At 37.9% G+C, this 12,320-nt stretch overlaps 1 protein-coding gene across 1 annotated transcript in view; it reads left to right on the top strand.

Moving 5' to 3' along the window:
* DNAJC5B (DnaJ heat shock protein family (Hsp40) member C5 beta) overlaps positions 1 to 12,320 on the top strand; it is a 73,569-nt gene that overhangs the window by 44,873 nt on the left and 16,376 nt on the right. The window contains exons 3-4 of the mRNA XM_070480927.1: positions 7,451 to 7,664; positions 11,627 to 11,798. Of these exons, the coding sequence (XP_070337028.1) occupies positions 7,451 to 7,664; positions 11,627 to 11,798 (386 nt within the window). The remainder of the gene's footprint in view (positions 1 to 7,450; positions 7,665 to 11,626; positions 11,799 to 12,320) is intronic.

Below are 12,320 nucleotides of genomic sequence, written 5' to 3'. Positions count from 1 at the left end.
GCAACCAGAGAAAAAATACAGACTACCTTCAAAAAACAACAATTAGATTTACAGCAGATTTTTCAACTGAGATAATGGAAACTAGAAGACAATGCACTGAAACCTTGAGTGTGATGAAAGCAAATAATTGATAGCCTACAAGTCTATATCCAGGGAAAATACCCTTCAAAAATGAAGATGAAATAAATACATTTTTAAGCTAAACAAAAACTTTAAGAATTAATCATTAGCAGATCTTCACTAACAGAGATACTAAAGGGTATTCATAGGCAGAAGGCAAATGATCCAAGATGGATGGTCAGAGATGCAGAAAATAACTAAAGGCAATAAAATTGGACAATATGTGAGTAAATGTACACAAATACTAACTGTATAAAATATCATTAAATATTAATTGTATTAAATAATAATTCTTGAGGGCTTAAGAGATTTAGAGAATTAAAGTACATGCTACCAACAACACTTAGGAGAGTAATAGTGTCCATGTTCTAAGATTTTTATATTGTCTTGGAGGAAGACAAAAGTACCTTGACAGTAGACTTTGGTAAATCAAGGATTCTGTAACCTCTAGGAGAACCCCAAAAGGAATAATAAAAGAATGTTAATTTCCAAAGTAATAAAGGAAAAAGTAGAATAATGAAAAAGAATAAATACAAAAAAGGCAAGAAAGGAGAGGAAAGGAAATATATTTTAGATGAGACAAAAGAACATAATGAAGTAATAGATTTAATCTGAAATGCATCAATAATTATATTTAAAAATAAACATAAACTAAATGCTTCAATTAAAGGAAAAAGATTGTCGTTGTGAATAAAAAACCCAAAACTAAATGGTGCTTACGACACATCTAATATGTAAGGATACAGAAAATTTGAAAATAAAAGGAGAGAAAAATATGTTCTAGTAGATGTGCACCCAGAGAAAGCTGGTGTAGCTTTATCAATATCAAAGTAAAGACAAAAAGTATTACTACAGATAAAGAGGTATATTTCATAATAATAAAAGTTCAATTCACAAGGAATATATAACAGTCATGAATTTAGCATGACCTAGGATATACAAAGCAAAAGGTGACAGAACTATAAGAAGAAATATGCAAACCTATATTCATAGTGGGAAATTTTAACATATCTTGATTGATAGATCAGTAAAATGGCTAAGAATATAGAAGATTTGAACAAAAAAAGTTAGCAAACAAAATATGATGCTCTTATATAATAACAAAGCACCCAATAGGTATAGAATATATATTCTTTAAAGTACATATGGAACATTTATAAAAATTGAACATATAATGAGACATAAGGCAAGTCTCAAATTTTGAAGAGGACATATTGTACAAATGTCAATCTCCAAATGAATCTAAAGAGTCAATGCAATTGCAATAAAAATCCCAACAGAGTGTGTGTGTGTGTAAACCGACAATCTAATTCTAAAATTTATGTGGAAATGCAGAGGTCCCAGAATATCCACAGAACTCTTGAAGAACAACATTATGGAAGAGCTTGCTCTTTAAGATACTGAGACATATTTTAAAGATATCTGTGTAAGACTGTTATTGGCCCAGAAACAGTCAAATAGACCAGTGGAACAGAACAGATAGCCTAGAAACACAGGAAAGGATACCATTTTTAATAAATGGTGCTAGGACAGTTGGATATCTATATTTTAAAAATGAGATTGGATGCCTACCTTCCACCTCATTAAAAAGTCAGCTACAAATGGGCCATCTATAAAGATTTTAGAGTTATAGAGTTTATAGGACAATATGTTCCTGAATTCAGGAAAAGACTGATTAACTCAACTAAATTAAAATTAGGAATTTCCATTCATCAAAAGATTCCATAAAGAAACTAACAACAACAAAAAGGCCCCAGAAAGGGAGAATATATATATAATTCACATAACTGACAAAAGATTCATGTACAGAATATGTATTTTTTTAAATCCTACAAATTAATTTTAAAAATCAAACTAAAAACTGGTAAAAGACTAATATGCCCTTAGAGGATTTCCAAATGACATATATATTAGCTTCATTAGTAATTGGGAAAATGCAAATTAAACCACAAAGGGGTATATATACAAACCACCAGACTGTCAAACATCAAAATGTCTGTCAATACCAAATGTCAGGGAGACATGCACTGAACCCATATATTGGTTCCTCATATTTTCCCTTGGGTGTTGCCTGAGTCCAAGTGGGCATGGGAGTTCCAGCGAACATCCAGTATTATAGCACACCATCAGGTTCCATAGTTCCAACACTTGCCATACACATAGGGGTTATTAATCGAGGGTTTATGTTCACCTGTAAACTGTGGTTTCTAGCAGTTCATTTTCCTGTCTACCACCAGTCTCCTTTCCATCATAGCCAATTTTTTCTAGAAAGAATAGTCTATATCTAATATTAGCTCAGAATTTGCTTTCTTTTGCTACCTTTGCAGTAGACGCTGGCTCTGCCATGAAGGTAATTTTAACTTTTCTACTATATAGGAAGAAATCATTGCCTCACCCTCCATCTTCTACTCTTTTGTTGTAGACAGCAGGTGGCTTTCTTCTGGGACTTTGGAGGGGCAATAAACTGTGGCTGAGGGAGGTTAGCAGAAAGTACACAGCAATGGGGAAATCTTAAAACAGGAAGTAACAGGATGTTATTGGCGAAAGCAGTTGAAAATGTGTTGAGTGGAGAAAGGCAGCTATAGACACACCCATGCCATGGAGGTACTGAGTTCCCTGAGGCTCAGAGCCCAGCCTTCCCAAACAAGAAGGTCTCCTCTGACATTCTAGCCCCATGGAGATGGATTTGGTCTAGGGCTGAGATAACATGGTCAGAATCGGGTCTTAGGTGACTCAGAGACTGGTAGAGAGTAGTAGGTGGATATCTGAGTGTTAGATGGGGCGAGGAAGAGAACTGGACAGAACATTACAATTCTTAGAATTCCACTGCTTCAAAATAGGTAGATCTTAGAGGCCTTAGGTAATTACAACTATAAACCCCATGTTTATCTTATCTGCCATTCACTGGATTCACTATACATTTCATTTGACAGCTGTCGTTGGATTTCAAAATGGAAATTAGAGGCATATTTCCAGTGTTATTTATGGCCATACCAGATCAACAAGTAAATGAGAGTATAGAGAGATTTAGAATTAAAGGTTCACATTCTAGTTGAATAATATGTCACTTTTAAGCATAAAATGAGAAATTATAAGAAAGATCTTTAAAATGAATAGGTGAATATTACATTTAAATGTACTCCAAGCACTTCCTTTCACCCTAAATTCCATATGTCTTTTTTTGCTGTACAGACAATTCCCAAGGGAGTGGGTCATTGATCAACTACCTCCTTGAGCAATTGTGTAATTTTGGCAGCTGCGTCTGCTAGCCATATTTTCCGAGGATTCCTCAGAGCCAAAAGTATCTGCCAAGAGGAGTCAAAATGCTGCTGACAACCAGGAATTGGATTTGTTGCAAATGGAGTTGCTCCAGCCCTCTGAATTTGCCAACTCCATTGTTGGAGGACTGTGATAAATGGTTGAGTGCATCTGCCCTCGTGAGCTGACACAGATCCAAGCAGCTTAAAATATGACAAGAAGCCAGGCTTCTCTGGCTAAGTCTTGGACAGTGTGTATCAGTCTACAATTGAACCCTAGAAACAAGAAAATATATATAAAGAGGCATTGTCCAGGGATTTCTTTCATTCAAGGCAGAAATAACAGCCCTTGCATTTGACTGGCCTGGATGTGATCTGTGGAACTAGTAGGGGAAAGTGCCGCAATTGTATTTCAGCGCATGGAGTGAGATTTCCAGGAATATTGTATCCTTAAAATTAACATGCTTAAAGAATCCATTTGAGGCTTTTTGATGATAGTCATTGCATCATTGCCGTTTGAGGACTTTTCTTCTTGCTTGCTTCTTTTTTTTCCTTGCTCTCATTTGGCAATGGGTCATTTAAGGGAGAAAACTCTAAACTTTCAGCTATTAAAAGAGAACAAAATTTGTGGTCGGAGCTTTAAAATGCTCAGGGAAAGAAACCACACATGTAATATGTATATTTTTTATAACAAGCAAAAAAAACCCACAAAGAATCACCCATAATCCCAATGTGTGGCTATAAGCACTGTTAAGCGTGGTTCTAACCTACCATTTTCCTTTCTTTTCTCCTTATTTTTCTGTTTTCTTTTTCTTATATACAGATATATATACAATTGTCTGCATGTGTGTGCGTGTATGTATATATGTGTGCTTGTGTATTTATGTGTATATGTGTATGTGTTTGTGTGCATGTGTGTGTATTTATACGTATGTGTGTGTCAAGGTCACCAAAGATTTCCATATCACTAACCTGGTGGTCAGTTCTTAGTCCTCATCGTACATGACCTGTCAGCGGCAATTGACATAAATGACCACTCTCCTTGAAATACGTTGTTTACCTGGATCCCAAGACCACATATTCTCAAGATTTTTCCTTCTGCATTATTGGTCTTTCTTTCTTATCTCCTTTGCTGGTTCTTCTTCCCAAAGCTCGGTCCTTGGAATTCTCTTGGACCCACTCTCTTGGGAATCTTTTCCAGTTCCATGGTTCTAAACACCACCTACCTGCCAAGAACTCCAAAATGTACATCTCCCACAATAACTCTCATCTGAACATAAGGCTCTTATATCTGTCAACCTCCATCTCTCCACTTGGAAGTCTAGTAAGCATCTCAAACATGTCCAAAACAGAACTCCTGAATCCTAGCAAACCATTCTTTACTTCCAACAAAACTTCTTACTATCTCATTATATAGTAACTCCAAACTTCCAGTTGCTCAGGCTAAAATTTTGGTGCCATCCATGATTCCTCTTTTCTTTTCCACCCCATGTCTAATCCATTAGCTAGCCTTCAAAATACACCCAGACTCCAACCACTTCTCTGTATCCTCCACGAGCACACTGGTCTGAAGCATCAAGAACTTCTCCTAAGACAGTCTCCCTGCCTTTGCCTTTGTCCTCCCCAAGACTGAGGGATCCTTCCAAAACCAAAGTCAGGTCACACCAGTCTTCCTCTCAAAACATTCCAATGGCTTCCCATGTCACCTAGACCAAAAACTAAAGTCCTTACATGGCCTACTAACATTCTGTGTGCCTTACTTTTTAAACTTAAATATAGGAGGCAGCATAGTGGTGGTTAAGAGCATGTGCTCAGGGTCAAATTGCCTGTGTTTAAAGCGTGGCTCTAATTATTAGCTGTGTAACATTGGGCAAGTTACTTAACCTCTTGGTGGCTAAATTTCCTTATTTATAAAATTGGATCATTATAATACCACCTCATGTAGTAAAGATTAATGAATTAATATTTACAACATGCTTACAATAGTTCTGGCATATAGTAAACATTATAAAATGACAATAAATTGTCATGATAAAAAGCAACAAAATAGGCATTTTGTGCTATTAGCACAAGACCTCATCATAAATTCTGCACGTAAAAAAACATGTCTCCAATGGTCCCACCTGTAGGAATTTATAGATACTCTACACATCTCTCAAAAAGGAGGATGAAGATGTTTTGGTTAAACAAATTTAAAATGAACCATCATTATTTTATTCATTTTAATTATTCTGAGCTCAGAGTTAGAATGGACTATACACCATGATTTATACTTTTAAATATTTTAGTACTTTTTTAAGCATCCTGATGCTGAGCTGCTTAATTATTCACCTCCATCCTAACCGGTAATACTTCAATTCCTAAAATAGGTATGATTTTTTTCAGTTTACCATGTAGTTTGATTTACAAAGTTTACTTTACTTTTATGCTCTACTTATGGATTAGCGCATTAAAATGGAACAATTTGATCTAAACTAATATAATAGACAAAAGCTTAAGGTATATTCTTACATACACCTATATGGGCACAGTAGGGAGACTAGGGAGGCCATGTGAAATTTCCGGTAGAGAGTCATAAAATTAATGGACTTTGAAGTGGAAAAAATACCACAGACTTAATTTTGAATGTGGCTTTAATCATTGTTTAAATCATCTGTAGAGGCAAATGAGGGAAATGACCACCAGCCAGAGCCTGACTATCATAGCTCGGTTCTTATATCCATTTTACAGGTTCCTTTTTATACTTGACTGTAACTGAAGAATAAAGAATACCTCCAAATCAGCCCCCAACACACACATATACACACACAATGCAATACAACATATACCCACACCCTTCATAAATTGCTTTATGATCCACGGAGGAGAAAGGGCCTTGTACCCACAATTAAATTGCTGGATATTTATTCCAAAGAACTGAAAACACAAATGTGTTAAAATACACGTACTCCTATGTTCACTGCAGCATGATTCACAATACCCAAGACTTGGAAACAAACTAAATGCCCATCAACAGATGAATGGATAAAGAAGATGTGGTATACGTACACAGTGGACTACTACTCAGCTATAAAAAAATGATGAAATATTGCCATTTCTGACAACATGGATGGACCTCGAGGGTATTATGCTAAGTGAAATAAGTCAGACGGAGAAAGTCAAATACCTTATGATTTCACTCATAACTAGAAGATAAAAACAGCAACAACAGACACATAGATACAGAGATTAATTGGTGGTTACCAGAGGGAAAGGGGGAGGGAGGAGGGCAAAACAGGTGATAGGGCACGTGTGTGCAGTGATGGACAGTCTTTTGTCTTTGGGTGGTAAACATAATGTAGCCTACTCAGAAATTGAAATATAATGACGTATGCCTGAAATTTATATAATGTTATAAACTAATGTTACCTTAATAAAAAAAAGAAATAATAGAAAGTAAAAAAAAAATTTCTACAGATTATCTGAAGTAGAAAGACCTATTTGAAAAGAAGTCAAACATATATTTGAATACAAGAGAAGTCACAGTATTTGCTCAGAAAAAACAAAGGGAGTTAGGATTTGTGGAAGATTTGTGAAGGGGTCATAATGTTTATTGAAAAGTATATATTAGAATTTTTTTTCAATAGTTGAGTTTAACTTTGAGAATATGTGGTGTGAAGTTTTGTTAATTCTGGAAAATTCTTCCAGTTCTAAATGGAATTTTGGTGTAAATTGGTCCTGTTGCTGGAACTCTTAAAGAACTCTGCATGTTGGGGTGGACTACTGATGAGCTCACAGGTAAAAATAAACTTCACTTATTTGCCAACAGTAAAATATCTCAGACTCAACAACTACACAGCTGCTGAGAATTCCTTTGAGGATGTGAGAGGAGAAACAATACTATTGTGCCTGCGTGTTAGAAACAAGAGACAACTTTTCATGAAAACTTGCTTAGTCAAATCCACATTAGCGTGAAACATTATTTAACAGTATTTGCTCGTATAAAGGATGTACAAATAAATAGTGCCCTGATAAAATATCATTGTAATTCTTGTCAAATAACACTTTTTCTCACTTCTTTTTAATTTTAAAAGAAAATTGGCCCTGAAACACCATCCAGACAAGAATCCAGATGATCCAGCTGCTGCTGAGAAGTTTAAAGAAATCAACAACGCCCACACAATACTTACCGATCTGTCAAAGAGAAATATATATGACAAATACGGATCTCTGGGACTCTATGTGGCTGAGCAATTTGGAGACGAAAATGTTAATACCTACTTTATGCTGTCAAGCTGGTGGGCAAAGGTGAATTATGTTTTTTTCCTTCAAAAACAATTTTCTGGAGGATCATGATGTTATTCACTCTTTTAGAATCGATCTCAAAGAAAGCCTAAGGTTACTATATTATTAAACTCTTATAAATAAAAGGAGGTATCTTTGACTGAAAGCTGTTATTTGAGGATTGTTTTTGCTTTAGATCATCAAATAATTATAAAATACAACATAACTTAAAATGCTTTTAGACATTAATTATATTTGAATTTGAAGCTTCAGGTTAATTCTGACTTCCCTCCCTTCCCTCATAATGACTAATTAAGAACTGACTCATTGCTCAAAACCCAAAATAATTTATTAGTGTGACAACTGTTTAATAAATTATTATGGGACAAATTTAGCCATGTACTTTACTATCTATAGCATAGGTACATTAGCAAACACAATACCTGGGAGAATGGTAATTATGTCACAGGCTCACGTGGAGCCTGCTGTGAGGTAGCAGAGAAGGAAATGAAGGGGAAAGGTGAGAATTAAGTAGCGGAGGACAGGGAGTTGGAGAGACAGAGGAAGAGAGAAGACAAAAAAGATATCTGGTCAAGAAAAAGGCAACATTTTTACGGACTTAGTGCAATCAGAATTGACTTTTGACAGTACATTTTGTGCAGATTCCTAGGAATCCCTAGTATATGTATGTTTGCTGATGGCTTTATATTTGTTTATGAGTTTTAATAGTCATATCTTCTGATAAAAGTATATTTACATATGAACCATACCTATAGTCCACATATGAGTTGTACTTAATAATTTAAAAAACTGCAAATCTCCAAAGAGGAGGTTTCATATTCAGTAGTATTCTGATTGCTATTTCTTTCACTAAAATAAATTCTGCTAAATTGAAGTTTTATATATGCAGGAGGAGAGAGAATATGTTTTTGTAATAAGCATGGACAGAGAGAGTTTGCAACCTAAAGCCTCATTTGCCTTCTGCAGTTCCTGGAATTCCTTTTCTTGGGGATAACTGAGATTCCCACTGAACCCTCCTTTCTTTACTGCTGAAGACTTGGGAGGGAGATAAGTTCCTGCCAAGCAGATTTGGAACTTGGGATGAGAGTGTACACACTGACGATGCCATTTATGATGATAGATGGAACATTCATATAACAATATGGGCTTTTGTGGGCTTGCCTGGGAACCTAAGCTCCAGGCGGGACAGTCTTTCCATTGGAAGGTACATTTGGAGTTCTAGATAACTTACACACTAGCACTTGATTGCATATTGGAGCCTGCTTGCATAAAAAAGAGAATAGGTTTCCCTGCCCAGGAAGTTGACAAAATTGATCGAAATTTATATAGACAAGCAGAAGCTGTCCGGTAGTATAAGAAATATATAAAATAATTCCTGATGTGGCTCTTTGAAAATAAGGCTACAAAAAAATCTATCTTCCCTTCCACTTGTGCCTAAGCCTAATTACACGGTGCCCATTAGATGGGCGCACAGTGATCATGTATTAAGTAGCATTGCATGAATGAATCAGCGTACCAATGAAAATGTGTTTAAAAACTATCGGACAGTTACATGTGCCTGGTACTGTGTTGCTAAGCACTGTACGAGATAAGGTTACTTCTGCAATAGGCTAACAATCTAGTTGGAATAATTAAAGAACAAAACAGTATATGAATTAAAGGAAATTTTCACAGAGTAATATGGGAATTGCATAGTAAAAACAAAAAGGGCAAAAGTCGGTAAAGAAAGGAGGAGCTTGTTGGGGCACTGCCTCAGGAATACTGCCCAGGAGGGTCTTGGAGGCAGGTGGTGAGGAGGAGGGTGTCGCAGTTTTGTTTTCAGAGTAATTTACCAAAGCCTATGAAAATGCAGAGTATCCATAACAAAAAGATATAGGTGTGAAGTGTGAGTGAAGCTCCCTCACTCCAAGCCACCACAGGCTCCACCCCACAACTGGGGCCAGAGTCAGACAGATGGAGTCCTGGGCCAGGAAGCGGGAATGGGGCAGGTGACGTTCATCAACATTAAAGGTTTCTGCCTTAAGTTACTGAAGAACTGCCGACACACGTGGTGATCTTTATCCTCTTTGCTCCCTTTATTAGATGAAATCTGCATTCTAATTCAAAGATGTATAAACCACTTCCTTTCTATTTCAAATAACATATTTTTAATAAAATCATAAATTTATTTTGCTCAGTTAACAAAAATTGGCTTATTTTAACTTCAAAGTTGGGGGTTAGGAGAGTTTCTTTTCATCTTTAGCTATGGCAAACTTAGCAAACCTTTTATAAGCTCGTGATGAAATCCCGGTGCTGTTCATCAGGAGAAACAAATCATTTGTTTATCTATTAATTACTTTATACATTCATTAATTCAGTAGGTATTTATTAAGTGTCTGCCGCATGCCATGTACTAAACCCTTAGATAGGAGGCATTAAAAGATTCCTGACACATAGTTCTAACCTTCAAGAAGCTCATGAGACAGACCTGTAAACCAATCAATGTCCTAAAGTATCAACAAAAAGAGACATTTGTATGGAGTACAACTGGGGCACAAAGGAGGGAGTAATCATTCCAGGGGGTGATCAGGAAAGCTGTCAAAGAGAGAGGAGCTTTGAGATGAATCCTAAACACGGAGTGGGTATTTGATAGATGACCAGGGAATGGTAGGGGGACGTCCAGGTAGGGAGAGCGAAGCTATGGCAGGTATGGCAGGAACAGGGCCATGCTGGTGGCAAGGAGGGGTTGGCAGAGACTGGATGAACTCTAATAAGGAGCTCTGGCCTTTTCTTTTTTTCTTTTCTTTTTTTTTTGAGGAAGATTACCCTTGAGCTAATATCTTCTGCCAATCCTCCTCTTTTTGCTGAGGAAGACTGGCCCTGAGCTAACATCCATGCCCATCCTCCTCTACTTTATATGTGGGACGTCTACCACAGCATGGCTTGCCAAGCGGTGCCATGTCTGCCCGCAGGATTCGAACTGGTGAACCCCGGGCCGCCGAAGCAGAACGTGAGAACTTAACTGCTGCGCCACTGGGCAGCCCCTCTGGCCCTTTCTAAGAGGCAGGAGTGTGGCTGCCTGGGCTCAAGAGAACACATATTTCAGAAAGCTCCAGCAGCAACGTGCAGAGTGGATTAGGAGGCAAGAACGGAGGCAGGAAGTTCAGTTAGGAGGCTGCTGAAGTGTCCAGAGTAGTGATGATGGGATCTCTTCTAAAGCCTTACCTGTCAGGATGGAGAAGAGGGGGAGCGTGCAAGAGATCTTGAGGAGAGAGACTCTGCAGGACTTGGCGACTAAGAGGAAGGTGGGCAGGGCGGGGAGAGGTGGAGGGAGCTACGAATAGCTCTTCTTTGGTGAGAATGAGTCGGTTCCCTTGCGTAGCTCATTTGACTTGTAGAGGTTATGTAGAGGCTATGTTCGTTTGTTGTTTTGTTTTTTTTTTAAAGATTTTTTTATTTTTTTTCCTTTTTCTCCCCAAAGCCCCCCGGTACATAGTTGTGTATTTTTCGTTGTGGGTTCTTCTAGTTGTGGCACGTGGGACGCTGCCTCAGCGTGGTCTGACGAGCTGTGCCATGTCCGCGCCCAGGATTCAAACCAATGAAACACTGGGCCGCCTGCAGCGGAGCGCGCGAACTTAACCACTCGGCCACGGGGCCAGCCCCTCGTTTGTTGTTTTGTTTGCTCTACTCTTAATAATGATCATTATAGCTTAAGAATAAAGAAGAAAATGTCATACTTTGTTATTTTGGCTACAAGTCATTTCCTCCTGGCTTAACTTGTTAGGTAAACTTTATGAGGAATTTGTTTCCAAGGAAGCTAAAAAGATATTTCTTGCACAGCACAAGGAAGAGGGTGAGTATGTGCTCTTTGGGGTGAACTGCGATGTCTTCCGGTCTCCGGAGGTACATGGTGCACACAATTTCTGGAGTTCTCCCACACCCCACCACCTCTCACCCCTATTTTTCTTTGCCTCTGTTTCCCCTAGACCCTGTTTGTTATCATTGGCCTCTTGACTGGCTGCTATTTTTGCTGCTGTCTGTGCTGCTGTTGCAACTGCTGTTGTGGACGCTGCCGGCCCAAATCATCGGTGCCAGAAGAGGATTTCTATGTGTCTCCAGAGGATCTTGAGGAGCAGATCAAGACTGACATGGAAAAAGGTGGAGTAAGATGAGAGCAGAGGTAGTGGGCGTCCCTTCACAGGCCTGAACAAGCACCAGGTCTCATGGTGATGGTTATAACTAAAATGAGAGAGATCCAAAAACCAAAAGGGGGAAATCCCAGAGACTGTCAGCTTTGGTACCTCTTTTGGAGAGGATTAAAGGACAGTTACCTTTACCAGCCACAGAGAAAAGCAGAACCTGACACCAAATTAGAAAGAGATCATGAAATATGCTGATCACAAAGCAAGGATAGTATAATTCACAGTCTCATTACAAGAGAGTGAACTCTGGGTTCAAGGAGGTTCAGGTGAGAATGCCCAGGGATAGGAGAACTAAGGTAAAAATTTCTTCTAAAGCATTTCAGCCTGTTACTTTAGGATTTCTCCTCAAATAGAAGGGAATGGACACCAAGAAAAGTCAACAATCCCTGACTTTTCTATTTTTTGATAATTTGGTAATGAGTTTTGGTTAGAAGTGGGAGAAGGTAGTCTTTCTTCCCTGGAAATGTAGCTTCCTTCC

The sequence above is a fragment of the Equus asinus genome, chromosome 12 (genome assembly GCF_041296235.1).
Source record: "Equus asinus isolate D_3611 breed Donkey chromosome 12, EquAss-T2T_v2, whole genome shotgun sequence".
NCBI classification, from domain to species: Eukaryota; Metazoa; Chordata; class Mammalia; order Perissodactyla; family Equidae; genus Equus; species Equus asinus.
Note: the sequence above shows the minus strand (reverse complement) of the source record. Positions and strands in the feature narration are given on the sequence as shown.